This window comes from Corylus avellana, chromosome 9, assembly GCF_965113065.1.
Source record: "Corylus avellana chromosome 9, dhCorAvel1.hap1.2, whole genome shotgun sequence".
Lineage (NCBI taxonomy): Eukaryota > Viridiplantae > Streptophyta > Magnoliopsida > Fagales > Betulaceae > Corylus > Corylus avellana.
In genome coordinates, this window is record NC_142498.1 from 9,192,686 (window position 1) to 9,220,679 (window position 27,994).

The 27,994-nt window shown below is 35.2% G+C and overlaps 2 protein-coding genes across 4 annotated transcripts; both read left to right on the forward strand.

Moving 5' to 3' along the window:
* Window positions 1-1,392: 1,392 nt before the first annotated feature.
* LA1 (La protein 1) lies at window positions 1,393-8,128 on the forward strand. Its single transcript, XM_059605707.2, has 10 exons — window positions 1,393-1,529; window positions 1,637-1,715; window positions 2,138-2,287; window positions 2,929-3,071; window positions 4,448-4,596; window positions 5,779-5,880; window positions 5,971-6,388; window positions 6,702-6,849; window positions 7,553-7,631; window positions 7,772-8,128. The coding sequence occupies exons 1-10, from the start codon at window positions 1,479-1,481 to the stop codon at window positions 7,869-7,871; spliced, it is 1,419 nt and encodes a 472-aa protein (XP_059461690.2). The 5' UTR covers window positions 1,393-1,478; the 3' UTR covers window positions 7,872-8,128.
* Window positions 8,129-19,432: 11,304 nt separating this feature from the next.
* LOC132189592 (transcription factor MYB3R-1) lies at window positions 19,433-27,665 on the forward strand. Of its 3 annotated transcripts, none has more exons than XM_059604338.2 (13): window positions 19,433-19,592; window positions 20,124-20,340; window positions 20,426-20,471; window positions 20,886-20,940; window positions 21,136-21,193; window positions 22,561-22,655; window positions 22,784-22,887; window positions 23,345-23,473; window positions 23,706-25,515; window positions 26,053-26,399; window positions 26,680-26,794; window positions 26,877-27,113; window positions 27,425-27,665. In XM_059604338.2, the coding sequence occupies exons 2-13, from the start codon at window positions 20,298-20,300 to the stop codon at window positions 27,548-27,550; spliced, it is 3,165 nt and encodes a 1,054-aa protein (XP_059460321.2). In that variant the 5' UTR covers window positions 19,433-19,592; window positions 20,124-20,297; the 3' UTR covers window positions 27,551-27,665. The 3 variants fall into 3 exon arrangements, with proteins under 3 accessions (XP_059460321.2, XP_059460320.2, XP_059460322.2); XM_059604337.2 differs by having other exon boundaries at window positions 20,127-20,340; XM_059604339.2 differs by lacking the exon at window positions 20,426-20,471 and having other exon boundaries at window positions 20,127-20,340.
* Window positions 27,666-27,994: the final 329 nt, after the last annotated feature.

Genomic DNA, 27,994 nt, shown 5'->3' on the forward strand with positions numbered 1-27,994 from the left:
GAAATAAAGTCGGTTCCTATAAATGGAGCCAAACTGTGAAGAGTAGGTTTCAAATGTGATGAGCACCGAATTACAAGAAAGTGAAATCATAATCACGAGAGCTTACCGATATGTGCCGCCGATGGATAGTTCCGAAGTTTAAGTTAGAATAGTATTGAGAAACGCAAATAGAATGTAATTGGTTTTGAGTTTGAGTTGAGGGCCAAAAAAGTCCATGTTACCTAGGGGTGTAAACTGGCTACCAACCGGTGATCGAAAACCAGCCAACTACTTCTAAAAGAAGTTGGAAATATATATATATTAAAAAAATAAAATGACGTCGTTTTACTCTAGGGTTTAAGTTTTACACTTTTAGTCAACCACAACAAAGTCTAGCTTATTGGGCAAAAAAAAACCATAGTTTTTTTTTAAAAGGCCTAAAATATCTAAATTAAGTTCAAAAGGTAGACCAAATACCCAAAATAGGCACAATCTTTTAAAGACTTGATTAGTAGTGCGGATAACCGGTTACCATCCAGTAACTTGCGGTTATTACATAACCGGTAACAGCCTAAGCGGTTACTGGAGCCGGTTATATATTTTGGGCAACTGGCTACCCCGCTTGTAGATTGCGATTTTAGCCAATAACCATGAATCACAACATAGTTTTTACCTCTAATGTTCCCTAGTTAAAACTTTTCCTCTATAGTGTTTTCATGTTATCATTGAATTCGTCCTCAATGATTAGTGGGAATGAGGCTTAATTATTGAAATTTTATTAATTCCCCAAAATCTGGGATATTGGCGATAGGAAAATGATAATGACACAACTTAAACCCAATTTTGGCCCAACTTTTTTCTTAAGTTTCTTTTTAAAAAAACTATCTATGTAGGAGAGAGAGAGCCTTAAACTAGAGAGAGAAAGAAAAATTTAATTTAAAAGTTCAGTCAAAATTGGGTTTAAGTTGTGGCTATATCACGACTTAAACCCAAGATCATGTGCAATGCGCTATTGGAGATGATCTCAGATCTCCTGCTTTGCTTGGATCTGTGAAACCGGGTTGGTGTATCCTTTTCTAAGTTTAACTAGGCCCAATGATCTTCCGTTAATTTTGCGACATGGGCTATCTTTCTCTCTATGTCGGCCCAATTTCTAACAAATATAATATTAATAAAAGACAGATGCTAAGATGCCTATAAATTCCAAGTTGCTTCAGAAACATACAAGTAAAAGAGCACTGATGCAGGGTACGCGGCGTGCCATGTTTGCATTTACCCTAAAAATAAAAAAGGAAGAAGGTTGGCCCAGTTCTGTTCCAATACAGTAGGACCTCAACTGTAGTGGAACATAACCCAATCATACTACTTCAAAGAATCAAACACGCATAGTACTTAAAGAACTGGCAAAGCCCAGTTTAGCCTCCAAAACCCTAAACACAAAAATCTCTTGTTCTCAATCTCTCTCTCTCTCTCTCTTAACTAACATTGACCGTACAACAATGGCGACGCCTTCGTTGGACGAGGAAACAACTAAAAAAGTGCTCCGACAGGTCGAACATTAGAGATTTTTTCTTTAGGTTTCGCTTTCTTTCTTTCAGTTGTAATCGGTTTTACAGATCTTTTTTAATATTAATGTTGTCGGTAATTCTGGTTGCAGGTTGAGTTCTACTTCAGCGACAGCAATCTTCCAAGGGATACTTTTCTCAAGAAAACCATCAGCGAAAGCGAACATGGAAGTATCCTTTGCGCTTCAATAATTTTATTGCTTTTCTCTCTAAACCATCCCTCTGTTTGTGTGCGTATATATATATGTGTGTGTGTGTAGATTCTTTGTGGGGAAAGTTTTCCGAGAAAATAACATGTTTTGGTGTAAATACATGTTTCTATTCCCCTTCAAAGGAATTTGAAGAATCGCTATTTAAGTATGAATGAAGTATTAATCTAAAAAGTTCTTTTTTATTATTTTCTTTTTCTTTTCGCTTGACTATATTCCAGGAAATATTTTCATGGAGTTTAACGGATATTTGGTTTTGAGGCTCAGTTTTCTCACTTTTTTTTCTCTATCTTTCCTTAGATTTGGGGTTTTGGTTTATGGTTTAATTTTAGTTGAATATTGTTTCACTGCATCCCCTTTTGTTGAACTTGACTGTGAGTATAGTGGTGGATTTGGCTTTGATATGTTCTTTTACTCGGATGAGAGGTCATCTGAACTTGGAGAACGTGAAGCCTGATGATGTCCCAGAAGATACAGTCAAGGCCGTTGCCGAAACTTTGAAAAAATCTACTTCTCTAAAAGTTTCCGAAGATGGTGAGTTTTGGGCTCTCGCTATTCCTATGTGCTCTAATGCATTCGCATTGCCCTTGTATACATCATATTTTTCATTATTTGCAATATTGTCCCCGTATTGGAATGTGAGAAAAGTAAAAAACGCTGAATAAAGTATAGTAGAGTTTTCTGCCGTAGATGAATCAGGTTTCTAACTGTTCCAGGAGCTGGAAGGACATTTTAGTTCTCTTTCTATTTTGGGTGAATTTCCCTGGGTAAACCTGACTATGATGGGCAAATACCATTAGAAAAATTTTCTTTTCCTTTTTGTTTATGTTCTGTTTTTGGATGAGATAGTGTAGGAAAAATCTATTTAATTTCATGTCTATATTATTTGAGGCCTGAGAACATTGAAACCTACGTTTAAATTATGCTTGATTCAGCTATTTCACTTAGTTGTCCCTGAAATTATAAAGAGTCGGGAATTTGTTATCACAATTCAATATTGTGAATCAATTAAAGGATCAAACTTAATTGATGTTATTATTATTATTATTTTTTTTTTATCTATCTGACTTCTAGGTGCATCAGTGGTTAAGTAAATGAATGTAACTTACCTCTGTATTGGTTATGTTGAGGATGCATATTTCATGCTTTTCTTTTATTTGGTTTTTGCATTTCAGGGAAAAAGGTTGGTAGGACAACTGAACTCCCAAAGCCGGAAGATGTAATAGAGCAGTTAGACATAAGAACAATAGCTGCATCACCACTTGGGTATGATGTGACTCAAGAAGATTTGGAGAATTTCTTTGGTCAATTTTCCAAGGTATTGATTACCCCATTTCATTGTATTTTAGTAAGAAACTTAGGTTGTAGCGTGGTATCTTGGCATCAATACTCTGAGGCATGCTTGTTCTGTTGTTCTTTTAGCTGTCACGAGAATGTATTTACTCTGTTTTGCTGATCCTCTGCCTTCTGAATTAATTAATTATACTGACTATTGTATTGAATTCAGTTTGCTGGAATCACTTTCTTTTACCCTGCTTGGGTTAATTATTGACATTATTTTATAAGCAGATTAACTAAATTCCATTGAGATTCAAAAGTGCTTCATTTTATTTTCACAGCGATTAAGTTGACAATTTCGATGAGATTTGATTGGTATAGGCTGCTCTTTATGGTTAGTTAAATTGAACAGTGTGATTGGAGACCTAGGTTGGAGGAGGTTAGGATTTCAAAACATTGAGCCTTAGTGAGTGTTGCCTTCTGCCTTCGGTATGTGATTAAGTGAAAATTGCTATATTCTCCTCTCTCGCCTATAACTTTGGTGAGAACCAACCAGGGGCAAGCATATGAAAGCTTCTTTTCAGAGGGAAATTATGAAGAAAAAAAAGCTTCTTTTTAGAGGGAGATCCCATATTTCTTTAAAAAACGCTTCTTCCTGAACTTCTTGTGAAAATGGAAGCAAGGTCATTGCTGTCATTTATAGGCAAAATCATCCACTTCCCTATGATAATTAGACATCCAGTTAACATAAGAGCCCTAGAAAGTGGGAGATTCCCTATTTCTTTTAGAAACGCTTCTCCCTAAACTTCTTGTGGAACTGGAAGCAAAGTCATTGCTGTCATTTATAGGCGAAACATCCACTTCCCTATGATAATTAGACATCCAGTTAACATATGATCCCTAGAAAGTGGTGAAGTATCTGATACTGTCATTAGATTTTCTCGAAAGGGCACATATACAGGTTTGGATGAGGGAGACACATCTCATGATCAAAAACAAGATTGAGCTCTCTACATCTGTTAGACATCCACTTTCCTATGATAATTAGACATCCAGTTAACATAGAGCCCAAGAAAGTGGTGAAGTATCTGATAATGTCATAAGATTTTCTCAAAAGGGTACATGTACAGGTTTGGATGAGGGAGACATCTCGTGATCAGAAACAAAGTTGAGCTCTCTAAATATTTTATGGCAAACAAGCTGTGCTTATTTTAAAGCTGGTTTCAAATGCTAGTTCTTTGGAATTTTGTGCTAGTAAAAATCTAATAATTATGTTAATCTTTTACTAAAATTGTCTGTTGGCATTGGATCTTGTGCCTTAATATACTAAAAAGGTATCTGCTATCTTTAGTCATGCTTCTCTATATATACTTATGAAAAATGCTTCTCTATATCAGTTTTTTTAACTTGTTTCAGGTTAATAGTTTGAGACTGCCCCGTCATGTTGGGGACAAGAGGTTCTTTTGCGGTACTGCTTTGATTGAGTTTTCAACAGAGGAAGAAGCTGAAAAGGTTTTGAAGCAAAGCTTGGTTTATGGGGGTGTTACATTAGAACTAAAACCGAAGTAAGCTGTGCTTTCTATTAACTTTCTTATGGAAAATTTTGAAAAATGGGAAAAGTATTTAGTTTGAGTGCGTGTTGGTGGTAATATCTTAATTATTTTATCTTTGCTTGTGAATGAGTTCTATGAGGTTCTATTATGCGAATTTTATAGGATTAAAAATTTCATGCATTGGTCTTTTTTTCTTTTCTTTTTTTTCTCTGTTCTTTCTAAAATTTATCTGTTTAATGGACAATAGACCTATTGAAACACTTAAAAAATTTCAGTGTTATAAAATGGTTTGTGTTCGTTTGTCACAGACAATTCTGAGAGCTATTGTCCCTATTGATGTTTATGTTCTTGATTCTCTTTACCAAAAGAAGAAAACAACAAAAACAGTGCAATATCTCATGCAATTTAATTTGTTGCTTTTGTTCAGCTCTTAAAAAGACATTTATTATCAACTAATTGAGAAAAAAATCATGTTGCAAGATATTGGTATTTTTTATTAAAGATTTAATGATTCAATTTGGATTCTTTAATATTTATTTTAGACATTGTGATGCAGGCTGTGAGAATCTTGTTTTGTTTTATATTTAGTTATTATTATTTTTTTTGTTAATTTTAGGTCTGTAATCTTCAGATTTTTGGTCCATTGCGTTATATTATGGCTTTCTTATATTGTTGGTTCTTTTACTTAGAGGTTTCTAATGATTATGTAGTTTAGGCATGGTAGTCAGTCCATAAGAGTTCTAAGTCCTATTATAGCTTTAAATAAGGACGTGAAGCTTTCTATTCATTGGACAACAAGCTTTATGACAATTTTGCAGCAATTATGCTCTTGAGGTTTATATGATGTAATCCTATCCAATGTATGATGCTTAGGTGCGATGTTTAAATTTATCCTTTTGTTCTTCCTTCCTTTCTCTTTATTTTCAAAAATTCATCCAATCTTCAAATACTACAATCTGACCTGGATTTCCTTTAAACCCTAAAATCCCTACTTTAAAAAACTTAAACCATCATCTTGGAACCAAAACCATCCAAAAGCAGCCTGCAGGTACTCTGCGTACTGCTTACGGTGCTATAAAAGCATCCTCTATGCTGCCATCCAATGTCATATGGGAACTTTTTGTCTATGCTTGTGCGGGAGCAGTATTTTTATCCTGGCATGTGTATCCTAACAAAAGAAGTTTCCAATTTCAGGAAGGATTTTGACATAGATAGAGCAAGAGAGACAGAAGAATATGAGAAGTCTCATTCCGTCAGGGGTTCAAATCGTAAGAATAACTCAAATGCAGAACCAAAGTAAGTAGCTGATTGCACTATGTATTTACCAATTTATCTTTCCTATCCTAGGTGTTTGATAACCTAGTTAAATCCATTTTAATGATGCAGCTACCCAAAAGGTTTGATTATTGCATTTACATTAAAGAGCGTGTCAGATGGAGGCTCCACAGAACAAAATGGTACCAATGACACGGCCAATGATGATAAAATTGTTTGCAAAACAGGAGGATTAGATTCCTCAAAAAATGAGACTAGAGTAACTGAAAAGATGGCTGAAAAAAATATTAATGAAGATGAAACCCCTGGAGAAAATATTGAAAATGATAGAAAGGAAAAGGTTGATCAGAATAATGGTTTGGAGGGTGAAGAAAAAGAAACTGAAGAAATAGAGAAGTCTTCTGAAGGTGCCACTGAAATGAGTGACGAGAAAGAAGAGAAACGAACTGCTGCTTCCTTCATGGATGACATGAATGTTGTTTTGCGTGAGGATCTGAAGGATGTCTTTCAAAAGTATGGTACAGTCAAGGTATGAACTCTTCCTATTTTTTGTAGTTAAGATTTAAAACACCAAATGAAATAGACTTGGATGAGAAATTATCTTTTTGCCTCATTCTTTTCATGTCATTTCTTTCAGAGCCCTCTTGTCTCACTTTTTTCCATCTCTATTTTGATTGTAAAACGTGAACACTTATGCCAGCTCAAGTGGCCTGTGCTCTTGTTGGCAAATTTGCTCATCTTTTTCTTGGTCTTTCACCACTATTGTCCCAAATTAATTGGGACCATGCTTTCTATTGCTTAATTCTGACCTTTCTATCTGTATGTGCTTTTTTTCCATGAAGTTCATTGATTTCAAGATTGGAGCACCTTCAGGATACATTCGGTTTGAAGAACCTGAAGCAGCTCAGAAAGCTCGTGCTGCTGCAGTCCTCGCCGAACAAGAGGGTCTCCTTGTTAAGAATTACATTGCCGTTCTGGAGCCAGTAACTGGTAGGCAGAAACTTTTTTCTTCATATTTTTTGAGGTTATATGGAAGTTCAGTATGGGAAATATACAGTTCATAAACTGAACTTTATTAACTTTCCTAGTTATCAACTTAGCAAGTTTAACCTGCTATGTCCAGCTGCTATTAAAGTTAGGATGGGAAATAATAGAGTTCATGAATTGAATGCCTCGGAGTGACATGCTTGGTGTTTGCTATTGATGTTGACATGTATACAATGAGAAAACATAGAAGCAGTTCGATTGAAGGTCTTCAATTAACTTAGCTGAATGTGGTTGATACTTGTATAGTGATGTCCATATTGTAGTTGCAGCTTCATAAATCATGATTTTCCTTGCAATGCTCAATATTTTAGCTACTATCCTTCCTTTTCTTGGGACTTGTCAGATTTATATATGGGAGATTTCCCTATGGGACAACTTATGAGAGTGAACAAGGCAATGCCTTCCTCTACTGTAAAGGCAACGTATATTCCTGACCTTTTTCAACGAGATGAAGCAACGTATTCTGAATTTTTGTTGAATTTTGGCATCGATACAGTTACCGTGGGGTTTTGTTTGGGGGTTATTTAGATTGGTGTTTGCCACTAGTGACATTTATATTTTGTGATACATATTAATGCAATTAGACTTTTTTAACCTTGTTATGCATATTTTGAATGATACTTGGTTTGCCTTGTATGCTTTTCAGGTGAGGCTGAAAAGGAGTATTGGAGCTTCCTCCGTGGTAATCAAGATAAGTACCGGGAAAACAAGGGCAACCGAGGAAGGTTAGTTTGAGTATACATGTGGCCTATTTTCACACCATCAATCAGAACAAAAACTTTTTTACTGCATTTTTCCACTGTCACCTGCAAAGTCCCTATTTAATGTTTCTCCCATTTTGTCAAATTGTACTTGCCCTTTGTAGGGGAGGAAAATACAATAGAGGTGGGAAACATAATCGCTCTAGAGAAAATGATAGTGCAAGAGGTCGCCCAAACAAAGCTCAGAAAGTTGAAGCGGCATGAGTGTTCTAAATCAGTAATGGGATAATTTTTTCAGGACACCTTCAGACTTTTTGGCGAAATACTGCTTCCTTCTTGATCTCCTGGTGTTTGTCATCAGCTATATAAGTTATGTTCTTCATAAAATATATAATGTCTTTGCTCCCTTTCTATGTAACTCTAATTTAACCAAGTTACCTCTTTTCTAAGCTTTCCCTCTTGATTCTGTAATTGCAAACGAATAACGAATTTACTTCACAAATTTTGGTAGTTTGGTTTTATTTGTTATCATTCTTTCAAGTTTTTAGTTGGTGGCACTTGCAAAAAAAGAAAAGACCAGTTGAATACCAGAAATCTGATGATGCATGTTTGTTAGAGGGTTCTGTGACATGCATCCTTTTCAGGAGATGTTCTCTCTTAGTCTATAGGAAGGCTCCTTCCAACCATTTTGCTTCTTTTGAATTTTGAGATTTCTAACTTGCTCTTTTTTTATTTTATTTTATAATAAGAATAATGCAATACACACATTCTTTAACTCCTACTTTCACTCACCTTTAGGTACTCTTACTAACCGTTGAATGTAAAGGTACTCTTACTAACCGTTGGATCAAAATTCAATAATTATTTATCTCAAATTCATATGATTAGAGTCGGTGTATGAGAGTGAAAATGAGAGTGTGTGTAGCATTACACTTTATATAATAGGGCCTCACAGTTGGATCCAAGTATATCCAAGGATTGTTGAATCCCGGGACTTGATAAGATAGATGGTTAATGGGATCTAGAAATTTATTGCTAAAGCACCTAAGAAAATATATGTTTTTCTCAGTAAGCATTAACAATATCTAGGGAAATTTTATTGAAAAAGCACCCCTTTTTTTACGTGTTATTCATAAAAATATGCTTTTAACATATTAAGAGATATAGGACAATTTTATAAATTGATTTAGAGGAAAACTGTAAATTTATTATATGAACCGCCCTTTTTTTTTTTGAGGATTGGGTTATTTTTTGACTTATTTCAGAATTTACTACTATTTGGTTGGATTTTTTGCAATATAATTTTCATTTGGGTCTATTGTAGGGAAGCGAGCCCACCCATTTTAAGGTGTTTTGAGTCATGTAACCCTTTCCCAAAGTTGCTTATATATATATATCATGGAAAGTTCATACAAGATATAGAAAGATGAAAACTCCAACTGTTGTTATGTTAAAGAAAGATCCCCTTCAATGGACTGCAGCTGAAAGAAAGGCCTTCAAATATGTATATTTTTAAATGGCATTTTTAAAATTGGTATAGGATCAATATTGATGTAAGAAGGGGGACCTATCAATCCATTTTTATATGAAGTTTGAAGTGAAGAAATGGAGGCCAACAATTCAAGATAAAGAAAGACCTATCAACAAAGCTTTATCCCAATTTACCAAAACATGGATAGCTAAATATATTTCTATTGTACAAGGGTAAGGTTTTATTTGGTAGCAGACGTGCCTACAATTAGTCTCAGCACATACTTCACATTTATTTGTATTATTTTCACTTAGTGAATTAATAATTCCGATTTCTTTCATTTTCATAATGTACCTAAGATTTACATGTACAAGTCTACCATGTCAAATATTAATAGAATCAACCAAGTAAGTACAAGAAGATGAATTTTCATTAATAGTAGTAGCAACATTTTATACAAAAAGATCTTGATCTTCATATCCTTTACCAAAAAACACATCATGCTTAGTTAAGATAACAATACCATCATCAAATAAAACCTTAATTAAGTCCTGCTTTACCAAGCAAGTGTACTGAAACAAGATTGTGTCGGAAATGAGGAACATATAGAACATCGAAAAGTGAAAGGGTTTTACCCAAAGTTAGCTTTAAGAGAGATTTCCCTTTGCCTACCACTGGGACAGATCTATTCTCTCCAACAATTACCCACTCTGTGTTTTTCTTTATTGGTGTGTAAGAGGATAAGTCTTCTTTATTTCTACAAATGTACCTAGTAGACTGGGAATCAATCACCCATCCTTTTACTTTCGTAGTCATGTGAGTTTCGGATACAACCACTGCAATGATCTCTTCTACTTCCATCACATTTGCCTTGTTTTTTGATATTGATCATTTATAGTTGTTGGTAGTCCTTTAATTACATACCGCTGCATAATGACCTACTTTGCCACAAGCAAAACAATTGACCATTTTCTTTTATATCGGAGAATGAGATGTGTTGAATCTTTTCTTATTATTCCAAGGTTTTCCTTTGGGCTTATGGTCAAATTCCTTGTAGTACTGTGGAAGCCTACTAGATTTCTCTTCTACTAAATTAGTTTTGGAAATAATTTCCTTAGCTTTGTTAACCTTTTCCAAAGACCTATTCCTTTCTTCTAATTTAATATGCACTATGGTATGTCAAAGACTCATGAAAGTCTTCTTTTGTTTGAAATTGAGTTTATATTCCTTCCAAGAGTCGGGTAATTTTTCAACAAAACACTAGGTCGTAGAACTTTCGGGTAGACCATCACCCTCTTTGGCTAATTTGGCCATTATGTTATGAAACTCATGAATTTGAGAAGTAATACTCTTCTCATTGGTCATTTGAAAATGTAAGAAATTGCTTGTCGCAAATTTCCTAGTGCCCTCAATCACATATCTACCAACTAATTCATCCCATAAATCTCTAACAATAGTAAAATTGTAATAAACATCAAGCAATTCATTAGATAAAGAATTCAATATAGTATTGACACATAACTTATTAGCCATCTCCCAATTTCTTAATTATTTAGATTGTTCTTTAATTCCTCATCCGATCTAGGCTCGGTTAGAGCACTAGAAATTTTTGTAAAATCTAAAACTGCAAGAACCTTTTGTTGCCAACATTTAAAATTATTTCCATCAAAAGGTTCAATTTTTGTAGCATCTGGAAAAACTTTAGCAACAACAAGAATTTGTGCATCCATAATCAACCTTTAAGATTGTTGTAAAATTAAATGGATGGTGCAAAAAATTTTATTGATGCTAAATAATATTAATTTGAACAATTAACAATAAGATAAATAGAATACAATAAATAAAAAATAAAGTAAGGAAAAATATTACAAAGCTATAGAATCACGTAAGAGTATTGTCTTTAAAAGTTGATTTTGTGTCTCCCGGAGTGTATAACTCAGTGCGATCAGATCTTTTAACACGCAACTTCCCAATATTAGACTTTAGCATCTACTTTTGTTACGGACACACTTTCAAATAACAAATATCAAATAAATAACCCTTTGATCAAAGAAGATGAGAGACAAGAAGCCACATCTAAAGAAAGGAACAAGTTTAATGGCTGATTTTTTTTTTTTTTTTTCACACACTGTACGTACTTTTCTTTTAGCAAAAGAAGTGATTTCAAGATGCTCCTTGGTAAGCTCAATTTATAGGGAAATGAAATGAAGAGTTTTACAAAATATAAATGACCAACGGTAAGAGCATTAAAACAAAACCAATGCCAAAGGGTCAATAACGTAAAATTTTTGTTGTTAAAATCTCATGCTTTATGACAAATCATAACAAACCAGATTTTATGACCAAACAGTCAAAATCCTTTAAGAAGAAAATATGTTAAAGATCAACGGCCATAAAATATTTTCCTTCTTCTTTCATTCTCATAAAACTCATGAATGTATTGTGAAACAGTAAAGAAAAAAATATATATCAATGAAAAAATAATAACCAATGTTTATAACATCACAACAATCTATGGTGGTGCAAGGCTATCTTGGCACGAGACACAACCACACCAAAAAGCTAGAAAAGTGGCTGAATGGGTTCCAAGAGAGGAGAAGAGAAAAGCTTCATGAAAAATGAAAGAAAACTAAAGCAACTAAATGCAAAAGACATGCTGTTGCAATTCTGAAAGAATGAGGAGGCCAGCATGCTTATTTAAGCAATAAGTCAACGCCAAGCCGCAAGGGTGTAACTGGCTGGATCGGGATCCCCAACAATAGTTGGGGAATTGTCCATAAAAAATGGCTGAAATTCTACCCATTGAATTTCATCCAATGGTCTATAGTTTGCCACATGTCCCTTTAATTAAAAAATACTAAAATATTATTTAAGTTTTAAAAAGAAAATATAAAACAAAATTATAAAAAATAAAAAATTATAAAAAAAAGTATGGGGTGGCTGGCCACCCCATTTGAGACATGGGGGTGGCCGAAGCCACCCACATGGCCATAGGGGGTGGTTCGGCCACTCCCTAGGCCAAACCTTTTTTTTTTTTTTTGGTGGTTTGGCCCGAAGCCACCCCTAAGGACCGGTTGGGGGTGGCTCCGGCCACCCCCATGGCCTTGGGGGGTTGGCCAAACCACCCCATGGGGCCCTAGGAGGTGGCCGAAGCCACCCCCAAGGATTTGTTGGGGGTGGCCGAACCACCCCCTAGGGCCATGGGGTGGCCGGTGACCCTAGGGGTGGCCGGCCACCCCCCATACTTTTTTTTTTTTAATTTTGTTTTATATTTTCTTTTTAAAACTTAATATTATTTTAGTATTTTTTTTTTTTAATTAAATGGGCATGTGGCAGTGTTTAGAAAATTGGATGAAATTCAATGGCTAGGATTTCAGCCATTTTTTATGGGCAATTCTCCAGCTATTGCTGGGGATCCCGATCGGTAACCAGCCATGCAAGGGTAGGTTAGAGTTTTTGTAAATTAAGCCAAAAAGTCTTCTTTCCATTTATGGATTTCGTAAAAATATCACACTAACACATGATGACATGAAAACTCATTTATTTGCTAGAATCGAAAGGCTTATTTACACAAATTAGGATTATCTTTATTTCAAATGAATTTGAGAATATCCAGTTAGTTATATTGGATGAGTGTTTTTGTCATCTCAACAAATGAAAAGACAAATATACCCCTCAAATTGAGAATTTCTCAATTTGCACAAGAGAAGATCATGTTCCTATTTGAAGAGGAGATGGTCATGTTCCCATTTTGCACATGGTGGCCCGATAGTTAGAAAAGACTTAAAACACCATGTTTTACGCTAAAATTGAGAATTTCTTTGAATTAAATTCTAACTTCATGGGACTAAAATATATCTTATTTACTTACTAAAATGGTTCAATATATGTCCAAAAACATATTTTTCAATATCAAATTTATAAATAAATAAGTGGACAAAAGGTGTCGTTTCGGCGGATGAATAGTAACTCGCCCAACAGAAATAGCATATTTTTGAAGAAATGGATTTCTTTAAAATCTTACCATATGGTAGAGGATATCAAGACAAGTACTATGAGCTTTTATTTGAATCAATTGGATTTTGTTAGACCCAATTTTCAATAGTTAAGTCCTATTACCTCGGAATTTTGTTTTGAAAGTTTCATTAATTTTTTTTTTTTTTTTAAAAAAAGTTCCATTAATTTATAAAACAACTATATAATTCGAATGATCAAAAAAAAAAAGTTCCATTAATTTATAAAACAACTATATAATTCGAATGATAATATCTTTACAATATTATCATTGACTTTTAAAGATGAACTTAAGAGACATTAAATTCCCGGGTGTTACTCAAAAAAAAAAAAAAAAAAAAATTACCGGGTGTTTTTTTTGACATGTCCGCACAAGAGGGGGGAGGGGATTCGAACTAGTGACATCCACTTCATTAAGTGTGGTCCCAGCCGATTGAGCTACCTCTTGGGGACAATTCCCGAGTGTTACACTATTACTATATCTCTCATCCATATACATGGAAAATGATCATTTCCATTTCATTCGAAATGAATAATATCCATTTAGTATATTTTAGAGGTGTAAAATTGTCCAAAAAATTAAAATGACAATTTTACCTCTCTAAAAAACACTAACTGGATACTATCCATTTCATTTGAAATTGAGACGATCTTATTCCATTCGACATAACAAACTTTCCGTAATTTTTTTTTTTCATATGTTTTTCCATTTAAATTGAACTCTAATTTGAATTACCTGTAATATTCATATGTAATCTTTGCAAAACCTAAAATTGATACTATATCTTCAATTCTTATAATGACGGTCAAGACACGAATTTATAGGGCCCTTGGTCCCCTAAAAATTTGCCACAGTTTTTTTGTTGTTTTTTTTTTTTTAAAAAAAAAATGAGGGTATTTTTTTTTTTAATTATTGTCTTTCCAAAACATGTCAACTCAATCTATTCTTGCCCCAACTAAATTCTACCACAGAGCATCTTCAACAGAGTTAACAAATCCCCTATAAGAGTCAAATTTGACTGTTATTATTATTATTATTATTATTGTTATTATTTTCTCTCTATCTCTCCACCAGAATAACCAAATTGTATTTTTTTTTTTCTTGTAGAATAAAAAGTGAATATTGTTCACACTATAAACTTTTATTTATGTTTCTCTCTTTTTCTCCCTCTCTATTGCTCTCTTCTTCCTCTACCTAAAAATCTGACCCATGCCCTCTCTCTTTCCCGTCACGACATATTTGTTCGTGAGCCACAACCATTAACAGTGTCTTGGAGCTACCTCTTAATCGAAGCCATATCGAATTTCAAACCATTCAGAGCTTGGAAGCATAAGTGGATTTCATCCCCAACACGACGATGCCTTAGGCTTTGATGGCTAATGAGTAGACAAATTAGGAAAAATAAAATAAAATTGAGTAGCTGAAATTTGAAGATCTCATCAAATTTGAAGATCTCAATTATATCTTTATAATTTACAAATAAATATTTGTACCTTTTAATACTAATCCACTAAAAATGGAGCCAACCAAATTATAAAGATACCAATATATACCAAAAGAAAATAGAAAATCATTTAATTCATGCAAAAAAAAAAAAAAATTAAATTATGGTGTCCAACACATGAATAATTGTAGTATCTTCTTGGAGACCCGCATGTGGTGTAGTAGTTCCCAAGTAATTATAAAAAACCGACTACAAATATTAATACAAATATAAATGCTGACTATAGATTTTAAATTCCATATTTTGAATTATTACTTTCGGACCAAAAATTCAGACGGTCTACCCGTGACTTTGCACCCATGAACTACAATTCATTGTCACTTTGCCCCCATGAATTACAATGCATTATCACTTTGCCTCAATGAATTACAATGCATTGTCACTTTGACCGTTCTTTGACTAATTGAATGAGAGTTTTGGGTACAAAATAGTAGTTCATGGGGGTTGAGCAGTAGGATTGGTAGTTCATAGGGGCAAAGTGAAAATGCGTTGTAGTTCGTGGAAGAAAAAAGTAATTACCCCTCATCTTTAATATCGGAACGTCATGTGTGAAATGAGACATTTGTACAAAGCCAGGGCGTCACAACCTCTTTCTTGGGTCCCTTGCAAAACACCTCCGCAAGAAAATCCTTCCCAATCTCTAACACAGTTCAAAGACCATATATCCAAACAACTTCGGATTTCACTAAGCATAACAAATTCTAGGAACGTATAAAGAGGTGTTTCTTAAAAGTCAAACATTTTTGTTATGAGTTCATTCTTATCTCCATGAATCTTTGATAGCCCAAAGTTGGCGATCTTAATGCTACTTGCTTTGTCTTTTTCATCGTCACTGGCACTGGGGTAGTCACACCCCTTGTAGAGCACTTCAGGGGTCTACCACAAAGAGCTTTTGGTGTGGTGTGAGTCCTAGGGGTGTAAACGAGCTGAGCTTGAGCGAGCTTACCTTGTTCAAGCTTGGCTCGTTTAAATTTTACTCGAGCTCGAGCTCAAGGGCGAGCCAAAAAAATCGAGCTCGAGCTAATAATAAGTCGAGCCGAGCCAGCTCGCGAGCTGGCTCTTATATTTAATGTTTTTGTTTTTTTAAAAAATTTTAACTTCAAGTACTCTTAAACGGCTTAAGAAGTTAGTTTGCATATGAGTATTTGCTTAGCCTGGCTAGTCGAGTATGGAGCCTGAGTCAATACAGCAAGGCATTTGGTTTCAAAGAGAGAGGATATGCATCATTTTATAGATAAGTAAACTTGGAGATTGATGTTTTCTTAACAATGTGGGACAAGTTAACAGGTTGCATTCAGACTGCATTGGGACAACGCCCCCTACAAAAAAATATTTTTTTAACGTCTCTCTCTCAATCCCCCTCACTAGTCACAACGGATCTTCCACCTGAACTCTCATTTCCCACTCTCTCACTCTCACTCACCAGACATGTAGTGATAGTGTTTGGGTCTGTTTGATTCATCAATAGTTTATGCCTTTCGCAATTTCCCTCAATAGTTTTTGCTTGATTCTTCTTCCTTTCGTTTGGATCTGCTCTAATTGAATCGAGGTTTTTTTAATGATTGCTTTAGAATTTTTCGTTTGGATCTGCTCTAATTTTTAATGATTTCTTTCATCACGAATGGTCTAGAATTTTTCATTCTCTAACGCTTAAATATAAATGCAATTTTAAGGTTTTAATAATTATGAGATTTATAATTAATTATCTATTACTTAGTTTATATATATATATATATATATATATATATATATATATACACACACTCAAGCTTATACGAGTTGTTCACGAGCTTAGCCGAGTCGAGCCGAGCTTACTTCGTTTAATATTCGAGCCAGGATTTGTGTGCATGAAGTGCTTCATTTAATATTCGAGTCGAGCACGAGCCGAGCCCGAGCTTGCTCGCGAGACGCTTCGCTCACTTAACAGCCCTAGGTGTGACCACTCCAGGGTTCTATTATGAATGGTTGACCACTCACAAATTTCATTCCATTTTTTAAAGAAGAAAATTGGGTATTTTAGTAATTTTTATCCTTTCCGGTGAAACCGCATGTATTGTCACAAAACTAAAAAATATGAATAACTTTCAATTCCACATTTTTTTTTCCAAAAAAAAAAAAATTCCACATTTTTTTCATTCTTAATAATAGTTATTTTTTCTTAATGGAATAGCAATTCTGCATACCAAACATGCCATAAATTTTTTTTTTCCTGATTATATGTTTTTCCATTTAAATTGAACTCCAGTTTGAATTACCTGTAATATTCATATGTAATCTTTGTAAAACATAAAATTGATACTATGTCTTCAATTCTTACAATGACGGTCAAAAGATGAATTTATAGGCCTTGTTCCCCCAAAGATTTGCAACGGTTTTTTTATTGTTTTTTTTTTTTTTTCTTTTAAATAAGAGGATTTTTCTAATGGTGTCTTTCTAAAACTTGTCAACTCAATCTATTCTAGCCCCAACGGAAATTCAACTCCAGAGCATCTCCAACAGAGTAGGCAGATTCACTATAATGGTTAAATTTGATTGTTATCTTCTATTTTTTTTTTTTTTCCTTTCTCTCCAACAAGAATGACCAAATTGTAGTTTTTTCTTGTAGAATGAACAGTGAATAACCAAATTGTAGTTCTTTCCCTTTACAACATATTTACTCATGAGCCGCAACCATTAACGCTGTCTTGGAGCTGCCTCTTAATCGAAGCATTCTTGAATTTCATCATGTTCGGAGCTTGGAAGCACAGGTGGATTTCATCCCCACACAGCGATACATTGGGCTTTGACGCTGATGAGTAGACAAATTAGAAGAAATAAAAATAAAAAAGAATTTTGAGCAGCGGAAATAGCTACTCTTATTTTATTGTAAATGCTTATCAAATTTGACTTCACGGCTAATAACTTTAATCTCAATTGTATCTTTATAATTTACTAATAAATATTTGCACCTTTTAATACTAATGCACCGAAAATGAAGCCAACCAAATTATGCCAAAAGAAAATAGAAAATCATTTAATTCCGGCCAAGAAAAAAAAAAGATAAATATATTATAAGTCTCTAAGTCAACCCGCTAAAACTAAAAAAATCCCTAAGCAGGATTTTTTTTTTTTGTTTCCGAATATTTACTCCTTGGATCAATCGAAATGCCAATAAAATTTCTAGTAAAAAATTTTTAAGTGCCGTTAGATTGGTTGAAACGCACCATTTTAAGAAAGGCCATATTAGTCGAATTTTTTGATTCTACGTGTCCACAGTGAACACGTAGGATCAAAACTCATCGTTTTGGCCGTATACAAAACGGTAAGTTTTGGCTGACTTGAGATTTTTTGTTTAAACTCCCAAATTGTTCTTCACATCCTTCTAATCAAACCCACGCAACCACTGACGCACCCACGGAGACCTACCAACACACCCACCGACGCAACAGAACCCATCGGCCAACACTCAGTCCGGCGTCATTTTATTTGGAAGAGTTGACTAAGGATCGAAGACTTCAGGAAGTAGTTTATGGGTTTTGTTGAAAATTCTTTAGCTTTGTGGGAGTGAGTGAATTTGCATCATCAAGATGTTTGGGTGTGAGCGTTTGTGTTGGGAAACTGAGTCTGAGTTCTATTCATCCGAGCCTGAGCCTGAGCCTGAGCCTGAGCCTTTTTCTATGTATTTGATTATAATCACGTTTTTATTAAGGCAAAAACAGAGTACCTACCCTTTTGCAGTGTCAAATATTCCAAATTAAATCAACAATCTTCCAAATAAAATGAGACCAGAAAACAAAATCCAAAGAGAACCCTCCCTTCTGCAGTGCCACCTATACTAAAGCTGAATTTAGCTTAGGTCCTGTATGAAAAAAAAAGAAAGAAGGTTAAACTAAATTTGAGACAGTTGAAAACGACGCTGGATTGAGTGACACCGGACTGAGTGTTGACTGGTGGGTTCTGTGCGTCAGTGGGTGTGTTGGTGGCTGCGTAGGTTTGATTGGGAAAGATGTGGGGAAGAACGATTTGGGAGTATAAACAAAAAAAACCCCAAGTCACCGTTTTGGATAGGGCCAAAACGGTGAGTTTTGATCCTATGTGTCCACTATGGACACGTAAGATCAAAAAGTTCGACTGATATGGCATTCCTTAAAAGAGAAATTATTGAAATTCATTAAAAAATTCATATTTTGACCATTTTAATCATATGTAACATGATCCATTTTAAAATTAATAGATTTTAAACAATAAATTAATAGATTTCTGAAAAATGGGCCATGCCACCTAGGATTAAAATGGCCAAAAGATAAACTTTTTAATGAAACCAAACATTTTTCTTCCTGAAAATGATGCGTTTCAACCAATCTAACTGCAGTTAAAAATTTTTAACAGTAGGAATTTTATTGGCATTTCAATTGACCCATGTAGTAAATATTTGAAAAAAAAAACTTAAGACATTTTTTTATTTTAGTAGGTTGACTCAGTGATTTATAATATATTTACCAAAAATAAAAAGAAACAAGATTAAATTATGGTGTAACAAACACATGGATAATTGTACTATCCTTTGGAGACAGCATGTGGTGTGATAGTTTCCAAGTAATTATAAAAAGACCAACTACTGATAATAATACAAATATAAATGTTGACTATAGATTTCAAATTATATATTTTGAATTATTAGTTTCAAAAAAGAAAAAGAGAAAACACAACTTTTGAAAAAGACCAAACAACCTGTGAGTGGAGTGGGACGGCCGCGATTCCCACGTGGACAAGATCTCATCCGCCCATTCACCTTAACTTGCTCGACTTTTAACCATAGGGTTTGAATCTCATTGTCCGCCCCTTCCATGTTTGAATACAGCGGACCGTTTCACTCTCTCTCTCCCCCCCCTCTCTCTCTCCGGCTTCTCTTCACATATCTTCCTCTGGATCTGCAAATGCGCACCGTTTTGATCGCGCCAATCGGTTTCCTCTCCCTGTCGATTCTCTGCGTTTTGCATTCTAAAGCTCAGTTCTGTGAGTGCCTGGCCTGCCTTACCCATTCCTTTGCTTAAATTTGAAATTTGTTTCTCGGGTGTCGATTTTTCGGTTTTCGACGAGCTTTGGATTTCATAAAATATTAATGATTCATGTACTTTGGCGAGTGTTTTAGGTTTGATCTGATAGATTTTCCTTTGATCTTTAACTTTGCTCGAAATTTGTCTCAAATTTTATAAATTTTTCATACCTGAGTTCGATGGGTACTAGGTTTTCTTTGGGAACATTTTCAATGTTTTGTCGGACTCATGGTATATATTGCTTATGATTTCCTAGGTTGTTTCAAAAGCTATTTGTGTACTTCTTGATTCTTTTTCTTTTGAATTATTCAGCTTGAATTTTAAAAATTACAGATCTTTAGTTTAAGTAGAGTAACGGCTACAAATTTCATAGATTTATAGCTTTGTTTTTGCCATCTAGCTCGTTTTTGTACTTTGTTCTCGCTTCAATTTTGACTATTTTGTTATTAATTTTATGATGTCTGTTTTAATCTGTGTTTCTTTACCCTAGCAGCTTGTGGGTTTGTCGTGCGCGAAGGTAGGCACTGCCTCTTCTTAGCTAGAATATAATGATTTGGAGAACATATTGTGGAAAGAGTTGCTGTCGAGTGGGAATTGGGGTATGCAGCTTTACCTATTTGTCAAATAGCTATGGAAGGTGACAGGACAATCTCTACTACCCAAGATGGGTTCGGGGATGGTGGTCAGAAAATGCGAGCTCTACATGGGTAATTTAATAGCATCTAGAATTGCGTTCTTTGGATGAATGTCTCCAATTTTCTTCCTCTGATAATGTTTTGCTGTGAACTTCAGCTTGTCAACTTGTTGGAACCATTTTCGACCAGTCAATGAGGAATAGGTCGTTTCAAGTTATTTTTGGTGCTTGCTTTATAACTTTGGCTGAAATAGATTTCAATTAGTGCTCGGCACCATTCCCCTGATAGTTCATGTCCTTGAATTCATGTTCTATCAGGCTTTTCTCGCATGTTATGGCAGTGCTTTTAAAATTAAAAAACATTTATTGAGAAACAGCTTCTCTTGATTTTTGTTTTTCTAGAATCTCAACCTACAAATATAAAATCAGATTGAGGAAGTCTTTTCTTTATTGGGTATTTTTCTATAGGAAAACCTAGCTTTTAGTACTATGAGTTGAATGTTGGTATCTTGGTAATGGTTAATTTTACTCATATCATGAATATTTGTGCTCTGATTGAGGAAATGGCAGTTTTGTTAGCAACTGAATGCTTCTTAACATTTTACTACTCTTTTTCAGGAGGACTAGTGGTCCGACAAGGCGTTCTACCAAAGGACAATGGACACTTGAAGAGGTAAAGTCTATTTTTTCATGAGAACTAATTGTTCGATTTGCTACTGTTGCTGCTCTATTGGGTTACGGAACTAATATGAGTTCTCCATTGATCCTTGTGTTTAAGTTATAATTACATTTGTTCAGATGTAAATGCATTATTTCTTTTCATTATATTTTGATCAAGTTAATGCAATGAATTTTCAATGTGTTTTAGGATGAGATTTTGCGGAAGGCTGTTCAGAGCTTTAAAGGAAAGAATTGGAAGAAAATAGGTATTATTGCGGAATCAATGTGTTTATCTCTGTCAGCATATTATTCAACAAAAGATGTGCTTCATTATACTTCAGAATTTCTTTTTTCTATTTTATACCTTGTATATACATCTTTCTGATTTATTCAAACAGTTTGCTTTCTAAGATTTTCATTTGTTCCTATATTACACATTTATGAGTTATTGGTTACCAATTAATTTGCACATTGTATATTTGTAGCTTTTTAGATGGCCTGCAGTTTTTTGAAGCCCATGATAGGGTTCTACTTGGTTTATTTTTGATAGCTCATTAACTTGACCAAAATATAATGAAAAGAAATAATGCATTGGTTTAAGACATAAAGTTCTACTTGGTTTAATTTGGCAGCATCAAATGTCTTCTATAAGATATTAACGGAGGAAACAACAACTTTAACTTGCAGTTTTGGACAGTGGACCTCTAGATCACTGACCAATGTAGGAATCTTTTCAAAACTAACAAATTATTTGCTGGGCCGATTTTTTTGACAACTCTAACTATGTTCCGTGAATTTGGATTATTGGTTTGTAATTGTAAGATTGATGAAATGACGTAGTCACTTACAGGTGTCTTGGATGGAAAAGTTTAGTCCTGCTTGAACTACTGTTTGAAAAATGTTTCCAGATAACTTTATATGGTCTCACTCTCATTTTGTGTGCTACACTTTCTTTTCCCTTCCAAATGGGCCCATTTTGGTCCCTCTTTGGGTGCTTTTGGCAAATAATTTGTACAGAACTTTTATTTATTTATTTTTTCTCCATTTTCTGGCTAAATTTACGATTGGATTTTTCTGCGGACATGGTGAATTCGATTGAACAAAAAATCATTTTCTAACTATTTGTTTAAGCTACATAGGGCCATATGCTATTATTTATTTATTTTTGGATAAATAAAGCAAGTTCATTAAAAAGTGCAAAGGGCACAATCCAAGTACTCAGTAAATATACAAAAGCAAACACCTAGCAAATCACATTGGGCCATATGCTATTATTCATGAGCTATTATGTCTTATCTCTTTCTTGTGGCCCACACCATTTCTTATCATTGTCCTATTGAGTCAACCTCTTCCTGATGCAGTTCTAGGAGCTTGTTACATGTGAACATTTATTTCAGCAAATTTACTTTCAATTCTCAGTTGGTGCTACTTTTGAGCCCAAACAGTCTTTGGTCTTAGTCTTGTCCTTCTATTGCTTAAATTATGAACTTAATCTCTTTTTGTTAGGTGTTTTTTGCAGATGGCCAAACCATTCAGCCATTTTACTCTTATATTTCTTAACTGTGGTACTTTTGACTTGTCATAATGTTTCATAACTTATGCTTATTCTTTATTGTAAAATTTGGCCCTGCAGCGGAGTGTTTCAAGGACCGCACTGATGTACAATGCCTACATAGGTGGCAGAAGGTCTTGAATCCAGAGCTTGTCAAAGGCCCATGGTCTAAAGAGGTGACCTATAATAACTGGTTGTTTTGTGTCAAATTCCCTCAATGCCCTTTTGCATTTTCACCATAGTTGTGTTGCCTTGTCTTTTTATGATTATGATCTTACTGGTTACTTTTGTAAATTGTGAATAGGAGGATGAAATGATGGCTAAATTGGTACAAAAATATGGTCCAAAAAAATGGTCCACAATTGCACAGCATTTACCTGGACGTATCGGTAAGCAGTGCCGTGAAAGGTATGCCTAAAGGGCTTTTTCTAACTAATTTGATGGTTTTCTCTTTACCATGATTCCCCCCTCCCCTCACAAATATTAATTGCTAGTCTACTGATGTATTTTTTTTCCTTTCTGGATGATGAAGTTATAAATTGTGTTCAATTATGAATCATATTTAGCTGTCTTGTATGTGTTTTGTGTGTGAGCTGCTGTATGCTGTACTTTGTACTCATGCAAATTGATACCAATTTTAGTTTTCATACTCATCTAAATCCTGCTATAAACAAAGAGGCAAAGGGCCCTTCAAATATAAACAGTCAGTCACAGTTAGTCAAGTGCTGTATTGGTGCCTTTCTAAAGGATGTAAATATAAATTTTACTGTTCAATCATAAAACACATTTAGCTGTCTTGTGTGTGTGTTGTGTCTCAGCAACTGTATGCTGTATTTGGCCTCATGCAAATTGATATCAATTTTAGGTGGCATAATCATCTTAACCCTTCTATAAACAAAGAGGCGTGGACCCAGGAAGAGGAACTGGCTCTGATTCGTGCCCATAAGATTTATGGGAACAAATGGGCAGAGCTAACAAAGTTCTTGCCAGGAAGGTATGTTCATTAGTTATTTGTATAAGGGGCTGCAATTTTTCCATTTTTTTACCTCCTCTTTTTTTTTTTTTTTTTTTTCTCAGTTTCTTTGTATTCTTTAGTTCCTTATACTGTATTTCTTGCACTACTGTTCTATCCTAAGATTTATGTTATAACAATCTGCTTATTTTACTGGTGTTTGATACTTGCAAAATCTAGAGTTTTGATGTCTCTGCACTTGTGTGGTCAACAGGACAGACAATGCTATAAAAAATCACTGGAACAGTTCTGTAAAAAAGAAATTGGATTCTTATCTGGCATCAGGTTTACTTGCGCAGTTCCCATCCCTTCCTCATGTCGGACATCAAAATCAACCCATGCTTTCATCTTCTTCAAGGATGCAGAGTAGTGGTGGTGATACTAGTTCCAAAGGGATAGAAGCAGAGGAAATTTCAGAATGCAGTCAAGATTCGTCTGTTGCTGGGTTCTTTCAGTCTACTAGTGAAATGGCCAATGCGGTTTCACATATCAGAGAGGAATTTCCATCGACTCAAGAACCTGGTTTAGCAAACGAAGAAAAGTCAAGTCTGCCATCTTGTTCCGAACAATATTACAAATCTCTGGAAGATGTTGCTTTTTCAATGTCAGATATTACGTGTGACTCTGACAAATTTCTTGAGCAAAATTTTTCGCATGATGCTGGGACCTCTGGCAGCAGGGGTCACCAGTTTAATATACATGCTTTGCCAAATGTCTCATCACTGGAATTGGAGCAGGAATCGTCGCAATTGCAAAGACATTGTTTAGGTACTAATGAAAGCCATGAAATGGTGAATGTGCCATTTCAAACTTCTGCCGAGTTGAATGCTTCTACTTCAATGGGCTATATAGCCATGGGTTCTTATAACGTGTTGATATCTGACGATGAATGTTGTAGAGTTCTGTTTTCAGAGGCAATAAATGATGGTAATTTTTTCTCTGGAAATCTGACAAAAGGCTCCAATATTGTCACCTCGAGCGGATACATAGATTCATTTCATTGCCAATCAACAGACTGCGTGATACCTGAGATGGGTGGAACTTCAGCTTCACAAACATATTGTCCTCCTAGGCCTGACCTAATAGGTACTTCATACTCTCAGGCTTTTGTATCTGTAGATGGTGGTTGTACACTTGTATACGGTGACGAACCTAGCCATTTATTTGAAACTCAGGAACAAGAGTTTGTCACTAGTGTCCATGATGGCTTTATCTATACCAATGGCTCTGCTGGTTCTCCTTGCAATAACAGTGCAGAGAATACAGGAATACAAGAGCAACCGGATGTTGTAAAGGAATCTTCAAAATTAGTACCTGTAAATAGTTTTGGTTCAGGTTCAGATATCACGCACACTTGCCCTTCTATAGGTGAAAGACCACATGCACATACAGAGCAACAGGAGGCTGGAGCACTGTATTATGAGCCTCCTCGTGTACCAAGCATGGATATTCCATTTTTCAGCTGTGATCTGATACAATCTGGGAGTGACATGCAGCAAGAATATAGTCCACTTGGTATCCGCCAGCTTATGATGTCTTCTGTGAACTGCATCACCCCATTTAGGTTGTGTGATTCACCATCTCGTGATGATACTCCAGATGCTTTGTTAAAATCTGCTGCTAAAACTTTCACAGGTACACCATCCATATTGAAGAAACGACACCGCGAGTTTTTGTCACCATTGTCAGATAGAAGAATTGACAAAAAGCTTGAGATCAGCATGAAATCCAGTTTGGCAAGAGATTTTTCACGTTTAGATGTTATGTTTGATGACAGTGGGACCCAAAGAGCACCTCCACCATCTAACCATAAAAAGAATTCTGGAGCCTCCGCTGATGATAAAGAAAATTTTGATCTTGCCTTGGAAGGGAACAAAGAAAAGGGAAGAGATGGTGCTGCATTTTCTGATGGTAAAATTGTAGAGAAAAGTTTTGATAATGGTAATTCCCAGGACAATACAAAGCAGGTGACTGCTGATGTTGATGCTAAGATCAAGGTTAATGTTGACACTGCTGCCCATATTGTACGTTCTCTTACTAGCTTTCATTTATTTATTTTGAATTGTTCAGCATTTTCTGCAAATGAAGAAATTAGTAAAGAGTCTGAGTTTCCTTTGGTACAACAAATTACGATGTGGTTGACTCAAGCTGATTAGCTAGTCTTAACTTTGTATTTTATGCTGACTGTGTTCTGACTAATAATTTGCGTGTGTGATCTGGTCAACATCTTGAAATTCTCCAGGGTGTTGCTTAGGTTGTTGGACTGCAAAAAAATTTAAATTTACAGTTTTATTCTCCTTTTTGATCAATTGGTTAATTCTGCTTTCCTTTAAAATAAAATTTTGCGTATGTTCTCTTTATGTACGTATTCAGTTTTATTGCTTTTCATTTCTTCTAGTACTGATTATAATTGCCGCCCATAAATCTGGTTTTATCTGTGTTGTGGAGAGAATTGGTAGGTAATGACCGAAGTTTATTCAATAGGTTTCGTATATTTAGCCCTCATCCCTCTCTCTCTCTCTCTCTCTCTCTCTCTAATCTAAAATCTTTACGTTTTTCAGGTCCAGCAGCCTTCTGGAGTCCTTGCTGAACACAACATGAATGATCTGCTTTTGCATTCTCCCAGTCAAGTTGGTTCCAAAGCAGACAGAGCATTACTAGGTTCAAATGTTAGAAGTCCAAGAAATCAACATTCTAGAAGCTTGGCAGCTGCATCAGATCAAGGCATTTCTAACAAATCATCTTGTGGAAATCCAGGCACATCTGTTAGCTCCCCTACTGTTTGCAAGAAGAAGCATGAAAGTCATTCAGTAGCAGTTACATGTGTACAGTCTGCTTCTTCATCAGCTCCTGTGGCGACTACAGTTGATAATGCTCGGAATGATGCTGTTATTGAAACTTTTAGCATGTAAGATTGAGCCACTTTTACTCGTTATCAGTTTTCATTTTATTGCTCTGGTGCATTCTTTGGGTGATTACTAGTGATAATTCAAGGAATGGTGCTGGTAGTGGAATTTTTAAGCATGTAAAATCAGACACTTTCCCTTCAGCTTCGGAGCGTTGTGATGCGTGTCTGATTTCTAGCAATGCTGAGCTTGAAGCTTAGTGCCCCCTGCTGATATTTCGTTGATCATTGAAGATTGAGCATGATTGTTTCTGATAGGTTGCTTTGGTGGTGTTTGTTTCAGATTTGGCGGAACTCCATTTAAAAGAAGTATTGAATCCCCTTCAGCATGGAAATCCCCTTGGTTCATCAACTCTTTTCTGCCTGGTCCAAGGATTGATACTGACATAACAATTGAGGTATCACAAGTTCTGATTCATAAGTATTTTCGTCAAGTATATGGTTTATGGTTCTTTTATTGATATTTGCTATTTCCTCCAGGATATGGGGTATTTTATGAGCCCAGGAGATAAAAGCTTGGATGCCATTGGGTTGATGAAACAGATAAGTGAGCACAGTGCGGCTGCATACGCCAATGCCCAGGAGGTTTTGGGAAATGAAACTCCAAAAACATTACTAAAGGAAAAATGCACCAACCATGGAAATCTGGACCAAGAAAACAATCATGTACCACATAACCATACTGGGAGCCGTTCCCATTTGGCTCCAAATGTTCTGGTATGACAAGTTTTGCTTAAGTTTCTCCATAGAAGTTTTTTCCATAACAAATAACTGGCGCTAGTAGGGCAGTATGGTAGGCTAGCAATGTTCCATTTTAGTTATTTTCCACAAAAATGGTTCATTTGCAGTACATTCATAAACATGATGGAGATGGTTAATACGAATTGAATAAGCTACAACTATTATTTTGCTTTTGTTTTTGTTTTTGTTTTTATTTTTTTTCATATTTTTAATTCTTGTATCCTATTAATAGATTCCTTGAAATGTATCATAAAATCCGCTGAATAGATTATTTTGAAATCTTGCAGACAGAGCGTCGCATCCTTGACTTCAGTGAATGTGGAACACCTAGGAAGGGAGCAGAAAATGTGAAATCCTCGAACGGTATAAGCTTGTCAAGTCCGTCTTCCTATCTGTTAAAGGAATGCAGATAGCTATGGCTAAAAGCCTTTCACTGTCATTATTTGAAGTCGATATATACATATTGTTCTTCCTCTTTCACTGTTGCACTTCTTGATTTTGATTAATTGATAGAAGGTTCAAGTTCAATGTACTCTTTAGATTATGTTACCTCATTTTTCAAGCGGACCGTATGCCTCTTAATGATCACAATTGGGAATTCCATTACAAGATAATGCATCTGCACATCACATTACCCAGCAGATAATATGTAACGACCTAGGGAAAAGCGCTAGCCACATCTGCGCTATTACCCCAAAAGGACTAGTCAATTTGGAGTTTCCCTAAAATTCATTATAAAGCCCATTTTCACCTAGTAACTAGGCAATGTGGGACTTAGCACCCATGACTATCTTTATAAACTACTCACTCTATGTGGGCTTCTTCTCATCTTCCCAATATGGGACCGGGGTGTTACA

Coding starts and splice junctions, on each gene's coding strand:
- LOC132189592 (XM_059604338.2), top strand. CDS start 20,298: ATGGGTTCGGGGATGGTGGTCAGAAAATGCGAGCTCTACATGG. Junction 20,941..21,135: donor GACAATGGACACTTGAAGAG/GTAAAGTCTATT, acceptor AATGTGTTTTAG/GATGAGATTTTGCGGAAGGC. Junction 27,114..27,424: donor ATTTGGCTCCAAATGTTCTG/GTATGACAAGTT, acceptor GAAATCTTGCAG/ACAGAGCGTCGCATCCTTGA.
- LA1 (XM_059605707.2), top strand. CDS start 1,479: ATGGCGACGCCTTCGTTGGACGAGGAAACAACTAAAAAAGTGCTCCGA. Junction 3,072..4,447: donor TCTTTGGTCAATTTTCCAAG/GTATTGATTACC, acceptor AACTTGTTTCAG/GTTAATAGTTTGAGACTGCC. Junction 5,881..5,970: donor AACTCAAATGCAGAACCAAA/GTAAGTAGCTGA, acceptor TTAATGATGCAG/CTACCCAAAAGGTTTGATTA.